This window comes from Delphinapterus leucas, chromosome 7, assembly GCF_059928025.1.
Source record: "Delphinapterus leucas isolate spDelLeu-1000000601 "Yukka" chromosome 7, BTC_Dleu_Yukka2, whole genome shotgun sequence".
NCBI lineage: Eukaryota > Metazoa > Chordata > Mammalia > Artiodactyla > Monodontidae > Delphinapterus > Delphinapterus leucas.
Window position 1 is genome coordinate 48,022,387 of NC_143135.1, and position 20,710 is coordinate 48,043,096.

At 41.2% G+C, this 20,710-nt stretch overlaps 2 protein-coding genes across 2 annotated transcripts in view; one reads left to right on the plus strand and one right to left on the minus strand.

Moving 5' to 3' along the window:
- The window catches only part of LOC111169189 (olfactory receptor 10A2-like), a 34,580-nt gene extending 21,564 nt beyond the window's left edge, over nucleotides 1-13,016 (minus strand). The window contains exon 1 of the mRNA XM_089915213.1: nucleotides 12,907-13,016. The gene's annotated coding sequence lies outside the window, so the exon portion shown is untranslated. The remainder of the gene's footprint in view (nucleotides 1-12,906) is intronic.
- Nucleotides 2,401-5,946, plus strand: OR6A2 (olfactory receptor family 6 subfamily A member 2). The gene is given in 3 exon segments (XM_089915211.1): nucleotides 2,401-2,994; nucleotides 2,996-3,183; nucleotides 3,185-5,946. Coding segments are annotated over 3 exon segments (993 nt in total). The 5' UTR covers nucleotides 2,401-2,421; the 3' UTR covers nucleotides 3,417-5,946.
- Nucleotides 13,017-20,710: the final 7,694 nt, after the last annotated feature.

Sequence of the window (20,710 nt, forward strand, 5' to 3'; positions counted from 1 at the left end):
ACTTTTGAAATAAATAAATGGTGGGTGTGGAAAGTAAGGTTGGGAGTGATGGGAAATGTAAGCCAGGGATATGGCATTTTGTAATTGCATTAAAGTACTCTCGTACTGAGAGGAATGCCAAGGTCTCAAGTACTGAGTAATGCTCAAGTTTTGCTCACAGAGCATAAAGAGAAGAGGAACTCAGGTATAAAGTCATCTGCAGTTTTGATGTTTTCAGATTCCATATATAACTGAGACACACAGTATCTGCCTTTCTCTCTCTGGCTTATTTTACTTAACATAATGCCCTCAAGATCCAACCATCTTGTCACAAATGGCGGAATTTCCTTCTTTTTTATGGCTAAATAACAATGCATTGTATATGTATATATTTTCTTTATCCTTTCATTGATTGATGGACACTTAAGTTGTTTCCACGTCTTGGCTACTCGTAGAAACAGAAAGTAGAATAGTGGTTGTCAGAGGCTGAAGGCTGGGGAAAATGGCAGATGTTGGTCAAAGGGTACCAACTTTGAGTTGTAAGGTAAGTTCTGGGGATCTAATGTAGAGCATGATGACTATAGTTAATAATACTATATTGTATACCTGAAGGTTGCTGTGAGCGTAGAGCTTTAGCGTTCTTACCGTAACAACAAAATGGTAATTGTGTGAGGTAAAGGATGTGTTAATTAATGTGGTAAAGACTTCACAATATATACTTCTATCAAATCATCACATTGTACACCTTAACTTATCCAATGTTATATATCAATTATATCTCAATAAAGCTGGGAAAAAATCATTAGCAAGTTGAAGCTTGATGTGTGAGCACATTCTGTCCCTGTTAATCTCAAAGGAACACGCCTAAGACTAAAAAGTAAAGACTCTCCTGAGGGAAAGTAGCCCCCAGTTGTTCATCTGGTTCTCCCCCATTCTTTCTAATCTTTATACTCCCATCCAATTTTATGATCATACAGGGACACTAGGGTGACAACAACCCTTTCTTCATACCAACTCCCACGTGGATATGTCAGATCCACATCTGATCCAGTAGAGGCTTGAAGTTTTGAAGGGGCAAATTATATTTTTGATACCAAGGTAAACAAAGAGAGTACTCTACTAAATGTATGCTTTTGTATTGATCTTGTTACAGTCAAAGTAACTAAACAAGGAGGCTGTTGAACTGAGGTGGTTCTCACGCTTTAGTAGCCTACATGAGCAAACCAAACCTTACACCAGAGTCAATTGCAAATGCACTTATGTCCAAAACAACAAAATTTAAGAACTAATCACAAACATCCAACTAGGCATTCCCAAATAAGGCAACCACTCAAGCTATAGCCAATCAAATAATGTCCTTGCATTGCTTCAGCCTCTGCTCTATGAAAGCTCTGCCCCTAGCTTTTGACAGTGGAGTGCTCCTAACCATTTTCAGTTAGGCACTGCCCGATATAAATCGATGTTGCTCAAATAAACTATTGAAAATTTTAAAGTCACTTGGTTTAGCTGTTAGGGATACTAAAGGAAGGTGTTCTACTCTCATTCCAAGATAGTTAGCACAACCTTCAGAACTGAAGGAATTCTCAGTTCTTCAGAAATCCAGAATCCACTTCCTAATATGATTTCCACATGGGTCCCACATCCTCCTCTTAAGTACAAGGTTATGTAGGACTTTCATTCTATAGGTGCCATAACCTCCTTGGGTTCTACTTTTTCCCTCTTCCTTGCAGGAGGAAATTGCATCCCTAGCTGAGCCCCAGAGACCCTCCGCTCTGGGTGTAAATACAGGATGTATCTTACAGTCCCTCCTTCATGTTGCCTGAATATTTTAGAAGCTCTGAGGTTCTGACTTCCTGCTTCCATCTCTTACTATCTGTGTGAGCTGGAACAAGTCACTTAATCTCTCTATGCGTCAGTTCCCTTAGGTGTTAAGTGGGGTTAATAACAGTACTTACTCATAGGGTGAAGATTAGGTGGATTAATATCTATAAATTTTTCAGAATAGTTCCTGTACTAATAACACATTGTAAACACTTAATTGTGTTATATGTTACTGTTATTCATCCACTGTGTAACTTATTTCCTCAAAACAGAGTCATAATCCAGCTCATAGACAAACTCTCACTTCAGGGCAGCCCAGACTCTTAATATTTTGGTTTTGATCTGTGTTTTTAAGGGACCAACTGGTGCTTATCAATACATACTTCTCCAAGGGCCAGAATACACTCCTATCCTATCCCAATACAAAGTAGCTTATTTTTGTCCACTTTTATCTTAGCTCATTCCCAGATTACAGAAGAGAACGACGGCCTCAGCTCAGCGATGAATTATACGCACTACACACGTTGCATTCTACTAATACAAACCCAGCGAGAGGAAGTCTGGGTTCTTGCTGCTGTTGCCTCCTGAGGACACTCTATTCTCTTCTGAAGGGCAGCAGGCATGACTGACACCATGGAGAGGAAGAACCAGAGTGGGAGAGTGAGTGAGTCTGTGTTGCTGGGCTTCCCAGCTCCTGTGCCACTGCAGGCACTATTATTTGCCCTTCCTCTGCTGGCCCATGTGTTGGTGCTGACTGAGAACACACTCATCATTATGGCAATCAGGAACCACCCCAGCCTCCACAAACCCATGTACTTCTTTCTGGCCAACATGTCCTTCCTGGAGATTTGGTACGTTACCATCACTATTCCCAAGATGCTAGCTGGCTTTGTTGGCTCCAAACAGGGCCATGGGCAGCTAATCTCCTTTGAGGGCTGCATGACGCAGCTCTGCTTTTTCCTGGGCCTGGGATGCACTGAGTGTGTCCTCCTCGCAGTTATGGCTTATGATTGTTATGTGGCCATCTGCCGTCCTCTCCACTACCCTGTCATCGTCAGTGGCCGGCTGTGTGTGCAGCTGGTAGCTGGCTCCTGGGCTGGAGGTTTTGGCATCTCCATGGTCAAAGTTTTTCTCATTTCTCACCTCTCGTACTGTGGCCCCAACAACATCAACCACTTTTTCTGTGATGTCTCCCCCATTGCTCAACCTTTCATGCACTGACATGTCCACAGCAGAGCTTACAGACTTTGTCCTGGCCATTTTCATACTGCTGAGGCCACTCTCTGTCACCAGGGCCTCCTATATGGCCATCACCAGTGCTGTGATGTGCGTTCCCTCAGCTTCTGGGCTCCATAAAGCCTTTTCCACCTGTGCCTCTCACCTCTGTTGTGGTCATCTTCTATGCAGCCAGTATCTTCGTCTATGCCCGCCCAAAGGCAATCTCAGCTTTTGACACCGACAAGCTGGTGCCTGTACTCTACGCTGTCATTGTACCACTGCTCAACCCTATCATTTACTGCTTGCGCAACCAAGAGGTAAAGAGAGCCTTATGCCGTACTCCGTGCCTATACCAGGGCCGTGATGCTAAGCCTGGGAAAGCTAGCAGTGTTGGGTAGAAGGGAGGTGTTAAATCTTAGATAATGCTCTTAAACTCAGGATCTATGTCTTCTATAAAGTCCAGAGGAGCTCTTAGCGCCTAAATTAGGGACTAGAGTTTCAAAGGTACCACCAAAGAACTAGTTTAGGAGGAAGAGAGGTGGATTACAAGCTAGAAATTGGATTTCTTCCAGACAAGGTCTTAACATACAGGCTAGAAGTTGATCCCATGTTGTCTGCTCTATTGTAATTTACGTAGAGCAGGTTCATGACTCAGGCATCCTGGTGGGGTGGAAAGGGATGACTATGAGCACAAGGCATGACTGAACTTGAATATTTAAAGCAAAAAAAAAAAATGTAGAACTAGCATCTCTCTAAATGGCTCTTCCTGGGTTTGTTACTGGGTTTTAGCTCTGAGGCAGAAGATACAGAAAAGGGAAGTGGAAGGAGGAAGCCATTCAAGGAAACACAGGCTTCATTATGGAAAAGCATCAGGAGACCTCTGGATGAGATGTCTTCTAGCCGAAGGACACCAACTGTAGCCTATGATGTAGTGGGGCCCCATGTGATCACCTAGTGTGAATTACAAGGCAAGGAGATAGGAAACTGTGGATTTTTGTATTGGCAACATATCACCTCCTGGACTACAGGGGTTTAGAGCTTCATTTCCTGATTTACCAAGGTCAGTGCCCACACTGAACTAGTGGAGTGGCTGATTGCAGTTGTATATTTAATCTTCAGTCTCTCTAATTAGACTATAAGCTCCATGAAACTAGGGATCACATTTGTTTGTTCATCATTTTATTACCAGGGCCCAGAATAGTATCTAGCACATGGTAGCTATAAAGAAATATAATAAATGAATATAATTTGGAGCCATGGGAGAGAGGGGGAAGATGGCAGAAGAGGAAGACGCAGAGATCACCTTCCTCCCCACAGATACATCAGAAATACATCTACATGTGGAACAACTCCTACAGAACACCTACTGAACGCTGGCAGAAGACCTCAGACCTCCCAAAAGGCAAGAAACTCCCCCATGTACCTGGGTAGGGCAAAAGAAAAAAAAAAGACAAAACAGAGACAAAAGAATAGGGACGGGACCCGCACCAGTGGGAGGGAGCTGGGAAGGAGGAAAGGTTTCCACACACTAAAAGCCCCTTCTCGGGCAGAGACTGCGGGTGGCGGAGGGGGTAAGCTTCGGAGCCACGGAGGAGAGCGCAGCAACAGGGGTGCAGAGGGCAAAGTGGAGAGATTCCCGCACAGAGGATCGGTGCTGACCAGCACTCACCAGCCCGAGAGGCTTGTCTGCTCACCCGCCGGGGCGGGCGGACCTGGGATCTGAGGCTCGGGCTTCAGTCGGAGCCCAGGGAGAGGACTGGGGTTGGCGGAGTGAACACAGCCTGCAGGGGGTTAGTGCGCCACAGCTAGCCGAGAGGGAGTCCGGGAAAAAGTCTGGACCTGCCGAAGAGGCAAGAGACTTTTTCTTCCCTCTTTGTTTCCTGGTGCGCGAGGAGAGGGGATTAAGAGTGCTGCTTAAAGGAGCTCCAGAGACTGGCGTGAGCTGGGGCTAACAGCGCAGACCCCAGAGGCGGACCCTAGAGATGGGCATGAGACGCTAAGGCTGCTGCTGCCGCCACCAAGAAGCCTGTGTGCGAGCACAGGTCACTCTCCACACCTCCCTTCCGGGGAGCCTGTGCAGCCAGCCACTGCCAGGGTCCCGGGATCCAGGGACAACTTCCCCGGGAGAACGCACGGCGCGCCTCAGGCTGGTGCAATGTCATGCCGGCCTCTGCAGCTGCAGGCTCGCCCCGCACTCCGTACCCCTCCCTCCCCCCGGCCTGAGTGAGCCAGAGCCCCCAAATCAGCGACTCCTTTAACCCCGTCCTGTCTGAGCGAAGAACAGACGCCCTCCGGTGACCTACACGCAGAGGCAGGGCCAAAACCAAAGCTGAACCCCGGGAGCTGTGCGAACAAAGAAGAGAAAGGGAAATCTCTCCCAGCAGCCTCAGGAGCAGCGGATTAAATCTCCACCATCAACTTGATGGACCCTGCATCTGTGGAATACCTGAATAGACAACGAATCATCCCTAATTGAGGAGGTGGACTTTGAGAGCAAGATTTATTATTTTTTTCCCCTTTTCCTCTTTTTGTGAGTGTGTATGTGTATGCTTGTGTGTGAGATTTTGTCTGTATAGCTTTGCTTTCACCATTTGTCTGAGGGTTCTATCCATCCTTTTTTTTTTACTTAAAAAAATTTTTTTTTCTTAATAATTATTTTTTTATTTTAATTATTTTATTTTACCTTACTTTATTTTATTTTATCCTCTTTCTTTCTTTCTACTTTTTCTCCCTTTTATTCTGAGCCGTGTGGATGAAAGGCTCTTGGTGCTGCAACCAGGAGTCAGTGCTGTGCCTCTGAGGTGGGAGAGCCAACTTCAGGACACTGGTCCACAAGAGACCTCCCAGCTCCACGTAATATCAAACGGTAAATATCTCCCAGAGATCTCCATCTCAACGCCAGCACCCAGCTTCACTCAACGACCAGCAAGCTACAGTGCTGGACACCCTATGCCAAACAACTAGCAAGACAGGAACACAACCCCACCCATTAGCAGAAAGGCTGCCTAAAATCATAATAAGTCCACAGACACCCCAAAACACACCACCAGACATGGACCTGCCCACCAGAAAGACAAGATCCAGCCTCATCCACCAGAACACAGGCACTAGTCCCCTCCACCAGGAAGCCTACACAACCCACTGAACCAACTTTAGCCACTGGGGACAGACACCAAAAACAATGGGAACTACGAACCTGCAGCCTGCAAAACGGAGACCCCAAACACAGTAAGATAAGCAAAATGAGAAGACAGAAAAACACACAGCAAATGAAGGAGCAAGATAAAAACCCACCAGACCTAACAAATGAAGAGGAAATAGGCAGTCTACCTGAAAAAGAATTCAGAATAATGATAGTAAAGATGATCCAAAATCTTGGAAATAGAATAGACAAAAGGCAAAAAACATTTAACAAGGACATAGAAGAACTAAAGATGAAACAAGCAACGATGAACAACACAATAAATGAAAGTAAAAATACTCTAGAAGGGATCAATAGCAGAATAACTGAGGCAGAAGAATGGATAAGTGACCTGGAAGATAAAATAGTGGAAATAACTACTGCAGAGCAGAATAAAGAAAAAAGAATGAAAACAACTGAGGACAGTCTCAGAGACCTCTGGGACAACATTAAACGCACCAACATTCGAATTATAGGGGTTCCAGAAGAAGAAGAGAAAAAGAAAGGGACTGAGAAAATATTTGAAGAGATTATAGTTGAAAACTTCCCTAATATGGGAAAGGAAATAGTTAATCAAGTCCAGGAAGCACAGAGAGTCCCATACAGGATAAACCCAAGGAGAAACACGCCAAGACACATATTAATCAAACTGGCAAAAATTAAATACAAAGCCATGGACTCTTTTTTTACTATAGCACTCCCAACTTCTTTCCTCCCTCTGTAAAAGCATTCTCCTTCCCTTGCTGTGTGGGGAGATGCACATGGCTTGCCATGGTTGCCAATCTCAAATTGCAATTCTCTGCTAATCCTGAATAAGCCCATCTTTGCTGGAGAAATATCTGGCAGTTTATTTATTTTAGGCCAACATTTTGGTGGCCCATATAAGAACCAGAGAAGACCCCTGAAGGCTGTGGAGATGGTGAGTAAACAGGTGCCATAGCCACAGTTGACCCCATAGGCTCACTGCTTTTCTCACTGACCCTGGAGTTTGAAGGTATTTCTTTCTCCTGCATCTGAGCTCATGCTGTCTTTGCGTTTGAAGCTCTCAAGGCATTGTTCAGGATTTATGTTGAGGTTTAACATTCCCATTAAGGCCTTGTTCTCTATGCCAGTACTCATTTGGTACTTTGTTCTGATTTGAGATTAGACAGTTTCAACTGAAGCTGACTGTGAAGCCACAGTCCCATTTCTTCTTATCATGGATTTTATAACAAGAGAAAGTTCCACTTTGGACTAAGTAAAAACCCAGTGTAACTGAGCAGGACCCTGCCATGTCCCCTGTCACTTGTTTGTAGAAAAACTTTAGCCTCCTAGGCCTCGCCCAAGTTCCAAAGAGTAAATTTAATCAGAGAACTGAGAAAATACAGAAACGAAGGGAAACAGTCAAGCAAGACAAGACAATAATAGTTTAGCCATGCAACAAAGTCAAGGACTTTTGTTCCTCTCAAAGGCTATATATAATATCTGAGCCATATCTTGAGCTGTTTTGCAGATACTGAAACCACGACCAGGTAGAAGAAGTTAACTGCATGCTGACCACAAGCACGCAGACCCAGAACAGTTGGTACCATAAGGTTGATGATGTTGACTTCCAATTACCTCACCACCAACCAATCAGAAGAAAGTCCACAAGCTGATCAGGCACCCTGCAACACTCCCACTCACCCTGTCTTTAAAAACCCTTCCCTTAAATCCATTGGGGAGTTCTGGTCTTTTGAGCATTAGCTGCCCATACTCCTTGCTTGGCCTTGCAATAAATGCTTCAATTCTCTTCACCACAGCCAGGTGTCAGTATATCGAGTTTACTGTGCATGGGCAAGCAGACCCAAGTTTGGTTCAGTAACACCAGTCCTCCTGGAGACTCTAAAATGCCCATTCCTCACCACTGTTGGTCCACTGACAAAATGATGGCATTCATGAATCAATATTGGTGGGAAAGAGTAACAAGGTTGCAAAGAGTGCCTACCTCACTTGTTCCACTTGCCCAAAGTGCAACGCAAGGAAGCCTGTTTGTACTGTTACTAAACAATTTAAACTGCCTAATGGATCATTTGAGGTCTGGTCAATATATTTCATACAACTTCCTCTGTCTAATGGGTAGAAATATGTTTTAGTCATGATCTGTATATCTTCACACTAGACTGAAGCCTCCCCTTGCAGAAAGGCCTTTTCTCTGGCCAAAGTCCTTCTGGAAAAGATAATCCCTACCTAGGAAACTCCTCTCAAACTTAATAATGACCAAGAAACCCATTTTACTGGACAGATACTTCAACAACTATGCTGGTTTTACAACATATTCACTTTGCTTATCACCCTCAATGTTCTGGTTTGGTCAAACAAACTAAGAGCATTATCGAGATTCAATTTGCAAAATTTGTACAGGCCCTCCAAATACCTTGGCCAATATCATTGCTGTTGGTCCTTCTACATTTCAGATCTACCCTTTTTGGAACTCATAAGCTCTCACCCTTTGAGAGAGTCACAGGATGCCCAATGCACTTGGCTCCTGATTCTTTTGATCCAAAACTGATAAAAGGAGAGATACTCTGATATTGCAAAGGCCTAATTGCTTCTATTAAAAATAACCATATTTTGGTACATCAATCATTTCATAGTGCACTCTCAAGAGACAAAGATCTTAAGCATCAAAGTTTGCAACCTGGAGATTTCATCTTTTGGAAAAGATACCTCCAGAAGAGGTCTCCTCAACCTAGTTGGAGAGGTCTCTTTCAGGCACTGCTAACCAATCCTTGTGTCACCAAACTCCAAGATTGGATTCACATGACATATGTAAAGAAAGCATCAAATCCTGATTGGACAGCACATCAACTGGTGACCTGAAAGTAAAGATTTCACAGAACTGAATCAGATGACATTGGATGAGACAGTTTTCCCAAGATATCCAGATTAGGTTTGTTGGAAGTTTGTCACCAAACCTTTGACGATGACGTAAAACTTCAGATGACCTCCAATGTCTATGATCTTGATAACATATGGGCTTCAGATAAAAAGTGCCTGAGAGTTCTCCCTCTTACCCCTCGTTACTCAGATGTGACTCCAATAGGTTTCCAATCTGTGCACTTTCCCTCCAATGTGAGACGCTGCACTCACAGTACACTTACAGGAAGAAAGGTGCTTCCTGGCACAGATGGGCAAAAAAGCCACTGAAATTGGAAAACCTGACTCGATCAGCAATCCTTTCAGAGAAAAATCTTGATAAAAAGGGGAAAAGTGTAAAAAAAATAATAAACAGCAACCTCAATTAAATAGAGTCAGGAGACCAAAGAGGAAGCTCTCACACTCTGGGACAATAGCAGAGTCCAACAGGAAGAAGGAAGATTCCTCTTTGTTCCTGTCAAGGACTCAAAATGAAAAGCCATGGATTCTTTGTTTACTATGGCCTTCCCAACTTCCTTGCTCCTTCTATAAAAGTATTCTCCTTCCCTTACTGTGTGGGGACTTGCATGTGGCTTGCCAAAGATGCAGACCCCAAACTGCAATTCTCTGCTAATCCTGAATAAACCCATCTTTGTTGGAGAAATATCTTACAGTCTATTTCTTTCAGGTCAGCACTTTTTAATAGTTCATTATTATTAGGTGTTTATATCAATTTTATACAACACCCTATTGAATTTTTCCTTCCAAACAAATTATAAATTACATTTTATGGTGGAAAGTGCTAAGGTAAAAAACACATCAGGGATGAAAAGGGTAAGGGATTAAGAGATACAAACTACTATGTATAAAATAAATAAGCAAAAAGGATATATTGTACAGCAGAGGGAAATATGGCCATTATTTTGTAATAAGTTTAAATTGAGTATAACCTATAAAAATATTGAATCACTGTATTGTACACCAGAAACTAATATAATATTGTAAATCAACTATACTTCCAAAAAATACATCAGGGAAGAGAAATAGAAAGGGAATAGCAAGCATAGGATGGCAACTTCACATAAAGTGATTAGAAAGGCCTTTCTGAGAAAGTTATATTGAATTAAAGACCTAAAGGAATTGAAAGAGGGAGTCATTCAGTTATCTGAGAGAAGAGCATTCTGAACGAAGATAACAGCAAGTTTAAAATTCCTTAGAAGGGAATGTGCCAGATGTATTTGAGATGTTAGTACAGGAAGCTTTGACTTCACAGGAAAGTCTGGTTTCGTTTTGCTGTCTGACCTCATGTTCCACAGGACACAAGAAAAAGATTTCAGATTTAGACAGGGGCATGAGATATAGTCAAAAGGAGGCTGTTTAAATCGTATGAGAATTTAACATACAGAGGTATATGCTGAACTGTACGCCGTGGGTTTCTTGTATCAAGCATAGAGATGAAGGACATAAGCATATACCGTGTATATTAGTTGCCTAGGGCTACAGTAACAAAGTACCACAGACTGGGTGGCTTAAAACAACAGAAATTCATTGTCTCAAGTTTCTGGAGGCTAGAAGTTCAAAATCAAGGTGTCAGCAGAGCCATCCTTTATCTGAAACCGGTAGGGAAGAATCTTCCTTTGCCTCTTCAAATTTTTTAGTGATTTGCTGGCAACCTTTGGCATTCCCGGACTTGCAGTTACAGCACCTCAATCTCTGCCTCCATCATCACATGGTATTCTGCCTGTGTGTCTCTTTCTCCTCTTCTGACAAGGATACCAGTTATATTGGATTAAGGGCCACCCTACTCCAATATGACCTCATCTTAACTAATTACATCTGGAATCACCCTATTTCCAAATAAGGTCACCTTCTGAGCAACTGGGGGGGGGCGGTGAGGATTTATTAACGTATCTTTTAGGGACACAATTCAACCCGTAAATCTGGGGTTAACTGTTTAGGCTCAAGGCAGAGAGTGACGGCAGAGTTGTGAGTTTGGGAAACTACTGAGAAGTAAAGGGATCTTGCCAAGATAACACAGAGCTCTGGGGCTCCTTCTCCACTTGTGCAGGTGGAAGCACTGAAGTCAAGAGGACAGAAAGTTTTTCTTCACGTACTTGGTAAATCTGACCACTCCTAGAAGAAACAGTTACTCCAAGATCTAGTCTGCAGGAAAACTATTGCTTCAAGTTATATTTTTAATTAAGAAATATTTATCATTTCAATAAGTTATACTTCCCAAGAAAGCTAGTAATGATATTTATTTGTGACAGTTTAAAGTGGCTACTTCTCAGTGTCATTCAAAGACATGACTTCCTCTTCTACCAAACATGTCTTTGAATCATACTGTTGAAAAGGTCACTTCTTGGTTATTTTCCTGTGTGTGTTGACTCCATGCATGGAATACAGATTCAGCTGTGTTCTACTTCAGACCATGGCTCATCTTACATTAGTCTGTTCCTGATCTGGTTTCCTCCTCTTTTTGGATTTTTCCTCCAAGTTTTTAGGTATCCATATTTCTTAAATGATCACTATAAACATAAAGCAGTCATTTGAGATAAATTTTCTAGCATTCAGCCATGAATCTCTGCTTTCCTATCTGGCTTTTAATTCCTTTTTAAAATTTCTCCCATTTTCCTGAGAATGATGGAATATTGACTCATCAAGGAGAACATTTTGAAGAGAGAGGACAATCTTGTTTAGCAAAGGAAAAGATCCACTAAACCCGGGAATTTCCAATCCTCTATCTCTGTTCTGAAAAATATTTTAGGTGGGATGCTTCTCTGAGATCAAAAAGTAATGAAAGGGCTTCCCTGGTGGCGCAGTGGTCGAGAGTCCGCCTGCCGATGCAGGGGACACGGGTTCGTGCCCCGGTCCGGGAAGATCCCACATGCCGCGGAGCGGCTGGGCCCGTGAGCCATGGCCACTGAGCCTGCGCGTCCGGAGCCTGTGCTCCGCAACGGGAGAGGCCACAGCAGTGAGAGGCCCACGTACCGCAAAAAAACAAAAGTAATGAAAAACTTTCAAATGTGAATTTGAAAACAAATAGGTTTTTAATCACCAAATGAATTGATGTAATTTAGACAAACTCCTGAAATTATGGTGCCCCCCAAATTAAACTACAAGGCCATTAGTACGTACACAAAGCCCAAATACCGATTTAAAAAAAAAAACAAAGAAGCCAAAGTTTAAAACTCACTTAAACTGAGAAGATTCCATGGGGGACAAAAGCGGAAGTAAATGGAAAACAGGAAAATAGGAAAACAATATGTTTAGAGCGCATTATTAGAGAGACCATCATGGCAGGAGACTGTAAAAGCCAGGGAAAAAATTTTGGTTGCCATAGAAATGTGTCTCTTTAATACAACTTAGAATGATTATAGGATTACAGCAAATAAGAGTAAAGTTGACTAGCGTCAGAAACTGCACTTAGAGGAAATACTTTGAGAGGTCCACTCTAGAGTAGATGATTTGCAGGTTTAGAGTATATGTTCTGAAATAGATGGCCTGGATTGTTGTGAGGATTGTAGCATTTGCCCCATCATGTTTCACTCTCCAAAGTGCCCCATTTTAAAAGCAAACTATGTGGTCACCCTAGTTTTCTGGGCCTGTAACTCAAGACTTATAGTGAAGTTGTCCTGTGTCTACTTAGTTAAAGTGAAACTACATTTTCTAGAACTTCCTTCCCTTTGTAGTTCAAGGTTAGTGTAGACCACAGAGATATTCTGTGTGAGATTTAGAAGGCAGAGGTGAAGCAGCTATATTCTTTGTATTCCACGTAGAAAGCTGATTAGGGACACTATTGCAGCTCACAGATGTTGTCACTGACTCACCTTGTAGATGTGGGGCAGTGGTTCAGGCGACACCTCCATCAGCTCCCATCCAGCTTCCCTCTTTCATCTTCTCCGACATGTAAGCTAGGTAGGAGTTTAATATTGTGATAAAGGGCACCAGCTTCTTTTGCAGATCACCTGAATTATCAGAGTTAGGTGATAGGATGACTGGAGGCTGTAAGAGACCAAAACAGTCTTCAGCTCATCCTCACGGATTCCAGTTTACCATTATCCTCCCCCATGTCATGTTCATCTTACCTCCCCAAGTGCCTGTCCTGGTGGCTTCAGGCCCAGCACTAATCACAGATGCAACAGTCATTTTATTGCATGAGATCACAACCCTGTAATAAATCTCTTGGATAGAACTCTGACACAACGCTTGACAGACAAATAAGAAAATAATTTGCATATGGTTGACCAGTGAAGACAAGGGGTCATTTAGAGTGAGAGTACAGAGTAGATGAGGAAGGTTTTACAATGAGGCCATAACGAAATACAGTAGTGCATGTCTCTACAGAGTGCGATGAGCTTGCAAAGCCAGCAGAAGAGAAGTGCAGCCAGATTCGCAAAGGGGGAAACAAGAAAAGTGCTGCGTCATTAAAGTCAATGGTGGTTTCAAGAAACAGGAACATTATCACACGCTCTGTTAAAAAACAAGATAACAGGGCTTCCCTGGGGGCGCAGTGGTTGAGAGTCCGCCTGCCGATGCAGGGGACATGGGTTCGTGCGCCGGTCCGGGAGGATCCCACATGCCGCGGAACGGCTGGGCCCGTGAGCCATGGCCGCTGAGCCTGCGCGTCCGGAGCCTGCGCGTCCGGAGCCTGTGCTCCGCAACGGGAGAGGCCACAACAGTGAGAGGCCCGCGTACCGCAAAAACAACAACAACAACAAGATAACAGGTCCAGAATTGAGTCAGTCAATCAGGAATTGCCTGATCAGCACTGGTTAGGTAATCTGCCTGATAAATCTTTGCCATTCCTATAAGGAAATAACCAATCTGCCTTTTTGCCTAGTACAGCTTCCTTGTTCCTTTTCCCCACTGTCTATAAAATTACTTCACTGTATAGCTCTTCAGAGATCTCTTCTGTCTACTAGATTGGACTCTGACCTGCACATGAATCATTAAATAAAGCCAAAGAGATCTTTAAAATTTACTCAGTTGAACTTAACACCTCCTAAGTATAAGGAGAACACTAAAACAAAACAAAGAAAAAAGAAAACCTGCCTCTTGAGCAATATGGAAGCTACTGACGGCCGTATCCAGAGCTGTTTAAGTACACTGACACAGCAGATATCAGCCAGGAGCGGGTAGGAGAGAGTAGAATGTGAGAAAGTAAAGATAATGAGCATAGATAATTCTTTCACAAAGTTTCTGAGAAGCCAAGGATGAAGGCAGAGTGATAGGTGAACGTATACGAGGTGGCAGATGAAGGGATTTTTGAAAAAGAAAGAGTCGTTAGCCTGTGTATGTTTTGTATATATATTTTTTAATTTTTTTGGCCACGCTGTACGGCCTACGGGATCTTACTTCCCTTACTTCCCCAACGAGGGATTGAACCTCTGCCCTCAGCAGTGGACGTGCCAAGACCTCATCACTGGACCACCAGGGAATTCCTGATATTAGCCAGTTTAATAGCCAGTAGGGTTCCAAGGAAAGATGACAGACTGAACTCACATATTTATTCCCTTTCCCTTCAGAGTAACAAACACAAAATGATAGTAACAAACACAGAAACCTTTTTGATGTAAATATAACGATGAGAACAGAAGAGGGTCTGTGAGGGGATGGGAGATTTTGAAAATGGATGCAAGACTGATAGTGGACAAAGCAGGCCAGGGTAAGCCACAGCCTGAGCTGCTCACAGAAGATGAGCAGATTCACCCCCACACAAACATACACAAGAGAATCAACTGAGTCAGAAACTCAAAGACAACCCATACAATGAAGAACATGCTCCCCTGCTCAGAAAGCCTGGAGCCAGGAATTCCACAAAGTGAATTCTATCTCCTACCCACTACAATCTTCTAACCCCCAGTGTCCTGAAGGTGGAGTGGAGGGAAGATAAAGAGAGACAGGTGAAAATCCAGGGAACCTAATCAGGAGACAGCTCATTGCTGCAGCCTTCTAACATCACCAGATACTACAAATGGGAAATGAGTAGACTACCTGGTGACTCAAATATCACAATTTCTATACTTTATACTTAGAAAAACAGGTCAACTTCAACTTTTTCAAATGCTAGAGCCTTTATCTTTCCAAACTCTAACTTGGTTGAAAGGCAGCTGTCACTGGATCAATGTTTGAAAGTTTGTTTCCTTCTCAGAGATGTCCTGGGGTTTTTCAATTATGAAGTAAAGAAAAGAGTACAATATCTATTCACTTAAAGCCATATTTTAGACAAATGTTTTCTGCTCTAGCCAAAATCCCTACTGACAGTAAAAGTCGGCTTATTTCTGGGTACTGAGAAATGAAACAGAAATTCTGCAATGATTAACAAGGAAGAAGCCAAGTAAGAAATGTGAACATTTGTGTAAGACTGTTTTTGAATCTATGGATATTTTCTCCATTAAATGATTTAAATGACTGAGACAAACAAACATTACTTGCAAAGCCACGCTGAAGTTTCATTTCGGGGAAATGAGAAGCAGGGCAACATCTGGTCTGGTTCCACCCACTGCATCCTCTGAGCACAGAGGGACAGCAAAGACATATTCACAAATCGGAGCACAATTAAGCACAAGATAGTGAAGAAAAGCCTGAAAGGCATAGAACAAGTTATGTGGTCTCTTCCTTCTAGAGGGTCACAGAAGTTCAAATTACAAATACAAGAAAAGGGATCCTGTCTGCCCAGATGTGATCTTCAGGATTACAACCTGGTTTGAGTGTAGACTAAGATATAGACCATAAAATGAGGGATATATCTGCATTAACCCATACAGTATTGAACCAGGGAGGTTCAATAATGAAGCTAGGGACGAAGTGAGAGAGTAGCACTGACATATATTCACTACCAAATGTAAAATCGGTAGCTAGTGGGAAGCTGCTGCATAGCACAGGGAGATCATCTTGAAGCTTTGTGAGGACCTAGAGGGGTGAGACAGGGAGGGTGAGAGGGAGGCTCAAGAGGGAGGGGATATGGGGATATATGTATACATATAGCTGATCCACTGTGTTGTACAGAAGACACTAACACAACACTGTACAGCAATTATACTCCAATAAAGATGCCAAAGAAAACAAAACAAAACAGAACACAGCATTCCTATTTACTGTTATTTAACCAAGAGAAATGAAAACATATCCATAGGAAGAGTTATAATCTAATGCCCATTGCAGCTTCTTCGTGGTAACTTCAAACTGGAAATAACCTTCAGCTATCAAGAATTAATAGATAAACAAATTGTGGTATATCCATACAATAGAATACTCAGTAATAAACAAGCAAGCAAACAAACAAAAAACCAAACAGGTGATTAAAGAAACCACTGCTACATGCAACCATAATGTCAAAAACAAAATGACGGAAGCCAGACACCATAAAATATGCACTATATGACTCAATTTAAGTGAAATTCTACAACAAACACAACTATAGTGATGAAAAGCAGATCAGTAGTCTCCTGGGGCTCTGGGTTGGGAGAGGTGATCCACTGCACAGGGGCAAGAGGGGAATTGTGAATGATGGAAATGTTCTATATTGTTATCCTAGTGGTGATTATGTGATGGAATATACTCATTAAGACTCATCAATTATGTACTTAAAATTGGTGAATTTTATTTTAAGAATTATACTTCAATAAAGTCACCTTCAAAAACAAAACAAAAAGATAATGAAGCTAAATATATCTGGCTGAAAAATCCTCATTCTTTTCTTACCATGATGATGCCACAGCAAAGGAGAGGGAAACAAAAAACAAAGCTTAACTGTTTGGTAGGGCCCTGTGCTAGGCCCACTAAACTTGTTATTCTATCTGTTTCTCTTAGTGAAACTTCTGCACGGTATTATCCCCCCATAAAGCTGCAGAAACTTCAGTTTAGAGAAGGACAGAGAGAAAAATCATCAATTCATTCAGAAATTATCTCCTGACCACATATTATAATCCAAGAGCTCTGCCAACTGCAAGCAGAATAAAAATGAATACAAGAGCATCACATCCTTAGTGGGAGTGACAAAGCACAGACAGACAAACAAAAATTACTAAAAAGATCACACAGCCACTTATAAAGTCATCAAAAAGATGAGGTCAGGTCAGAGGCAGAAAGAGAGAGAGACCTTAAGAAGTTCCCTTCAGGTGGATCTTTGGCTAGAAGAAGATACTAAAAATTATATTCAGAATTCATAAGAGAATTTGACCAAATAATTATAAAGACCACCTGAAAGGATAATTTTATAAGAATATCCATTAAATAACAATTAAAAGATTAATAATGATGAGAAAATTGCTCACATTTTATGCTATATTACACTTATTTATAAAGCACAAGCAACTAAAATGGTATGCTATTAAGCAAAAGTTAAAAGATCAAAGAATTCAGTGAAAAAGACCAAAAACAGAAATTTGATATAAGATAAAGTCAGCATTTCATGTAAGTACAGAAAGGAGGGGTGTTCAACAAATGGGAGTGGAAAAAAATGGTATATCATTTAGAAAAATATTTGATAATGACACATACTTTACATAAAAATCCAAATGTACAAAAATCCCATAGAAGTGACAAATATTTTGAGTAACTTATACTATTTCAGTGAGAAAGACCTAAAACCAAAACCAGACAATATTAAGGAAAATATCGACAGATCTGATTTCATATAAATTTAAAACTTTTACATAGCAAAAATAAAGCAAAACAAAAACAATTACATTTAAAGATACAACAGAAAAGAAAAAATATCTGCTGTATATAATAAAGACAAAATTTTGCCATCCTTAATATGTAGTTTATTTTAAAATGTATAAGTAAACATGAAAAAATAAACACATCATAGGATAATGGGTAGAATATTAAAATGCATAACCAAACAGCTGAAATAAAAAATATAAATAAATCTTAGATGTCATTAATATCCAAATAAGCTTAAAAAGAAACAAAATAAAAAGTTAACAGAAGTTAAAATAAATAATTATGCCACTGTTAACCAGCAAGTATGGAAATGGAAAAGTCTATATACTGCTGGTAGAAATATAAACTAGTACATTGGAGGACAATTTCATAATGTATATCAAAAGCCTTAAAAAAGGACATGACCTAACAGTTTTACTTCTAGGAATTTATTCTAAGTAAATATATAAACACATACAAGCTAATTATGGAAAGTACTTGTCATAGAATTGCACATAAAAACAAAATGTGAAAAACATTTAAAAGTTCATTACTTTGAGCTTGCTAAGAAGAAAAGTGGTCCATCTTTTCAACAGAATTTAATACAGAAATTAAGAAAAATGAGGCAACTCCTTGTACATCTACAGAGAAAAAATATGAGAACATATTAAATAAACAAAGTAAATTATAAATAGATGTATATAATATGATCCAATTTTGGTAAAATAAAGAAACTATTACTATTTTATATGTTCAAAAGTCATTGAGCCGCATTCTCTGTTCTAGCTACTATTCTAAAAGGTAGTGACTCAAGAGTTAAAACGAAGAAAAAGATAAAGTCCCTATTTTTATAAAACTTACATTCTAGTGGAAAGAGACAATAAATAAACAAGCAAATAAATAGCATGTTAGATGATGATAAGTGTTAAGAAGAAAAAATTATAGCAAAATAAAGAGGTTAATGAGTACTGGGCATAAAGGATTGCTATTTAATATAGGGTCATCAGGAAAGACTTTTCCGGGTACAGTGAAATATGAGCATAATTCTGAAGAAAGTGAAGGTATGACTGGGAAAAAAAAAATTCTTCAAACAGAATAAGAGCAAAGGCCCCAAGATGGAAGCATGCCTGAAGACCAACAAGGAAGCCAGTATAGCTGTAGCACACAAAAACAAGGGACAGAGTGGTCAGAGAGGAAACTGATATAGGGCCTTGTGGGACATTGCAAGAAATGTTACTTTTGCTAAGAGTGAGATGGGAAGCTCCTGGAGACTTCTAAGCAGAGGAGTGATATCTTGCTTTCAATTTAAAAGGGTCACTCTCCATACCGTGTGGAGAATAGACTGAGAGAGATGGGGTAGACTACAATGACAATGACAATACAAGGGAATGAGTTAGAAGACTACTGCAACAATCCAGGAAAGAGATGATAGCAGCTTCTATAAGGATGGTGGTTAGTGCTACACATGGTCTGTGGCCTGATTCAGGATATATTTGATGGTAGAACCAATAAGACTTGCTTGAATTGGATATGTAAACAAGATATCTGGGATAGCCAGTTTGAGGGTTCAAAAATATTCCCCTAAAATGGTATCCCAAATTACATCAACTCCAAGTCTCTATTTGACCAAACTAACAAAAATCCTGGGTCTGCTTCCCCCTCAATATGACCCCAAACCCAAGGGGTACCGTTAGTAATTAGTAATCTCTTCTAATGCTCTCAATATTCACTAATGGTACCAGAATGCAGTTGAATCCCTTTCAGAGTGAGCAAAGTCCACAACTGCTCCCATATTACTGGCAGCTATTCCCTAAGTCCATCCTTACCACTTCCATGGTGGCCACTCCTCCGAATTAAGCTTCTGACTTGATTGCCCTTTGCACTCCACCTGGCCATTCTGAAAATCCCTCAGGTTCTTCAAATAGGGGCCACCCTAAATCCCCATCCCCTACAAATTCTCTACATTTACTTTTCTAGATTCATATTGGTGTATATTTATCCTGGATTCTAGAGTATTCAATATCATCAATTATAAAAATTGTCATAATGTCTAGAAAGGCATAGGAGGTTCTCCTCTTGGCTTGGTGATGGAAGCTTCCTTGAATTCCATCTTCTGTTTTTCATAAACAGTTTCAATATCCCCATCTGAGGCTGAGATGGAGTTTACACTGGAGGGTCCTTTAAGCAGGACTTGAATGGGAAGAAGAGATGGAAAGAATTAATTTTTTGAGCCCCTACTTTAGGTTAAGCCCAGAATTGTCTCATTTCATCAATACAATGAAAAGTAGTAAGATGAAATGTTACTGAACTAAACTTGAGTCCGCTAGCACTCACATAGTAAAGCCAATCTATTGACATCAGGTTGTGGTGAAGGAATGTGCTGTGCTCATTTCAGGGCCACACAAGGAGTATGAGCAGCTAATGCTCAAAAGGTCCAAATTCTCCAATGGATTTCAGGAAAATCTTTTTTTTTAAGGCAAGGTGAGGGAGAGAATCACAGGTGCATGATCAGCTTGTGCATAATTCTCAGATTGGTTGAAGGTGAGGTAACAGGGTGGTGTCACAGGGGTTAAAATTGTCAATCTTCAGACTCCAGTCAGTCTGGGGGCCATGTGCTCACAGTCATCATGCAGTTAACTTCTTAAATCTGGTGGGTGTTTTATAGTATCTGCAAAACAACTCAGGAAGTTGCATCAGACACCATTATCTATGTACTTCAGGAGGGAACTAAAGATTCTGTGACTTTGCTATATGGCTGACCTACTGTTACCAGTTCTCCTGGCCCAACTGCTATTTTTTTGTTACTACAAGTTTACATTCTTTCAATCATTAATTCTTGAGTCATGCCTCCTCAGGGGACTCCTGGGAGACTAAAGCTTTTCTACAAACAAGGCAGTTTGAGCACATGGGAGGGCAGGCAGTTCTGTCCTGGGAAGGCCTCATAGGGTCCAGCTTAGTTACTGAAAAACTGAAAGATTAAAT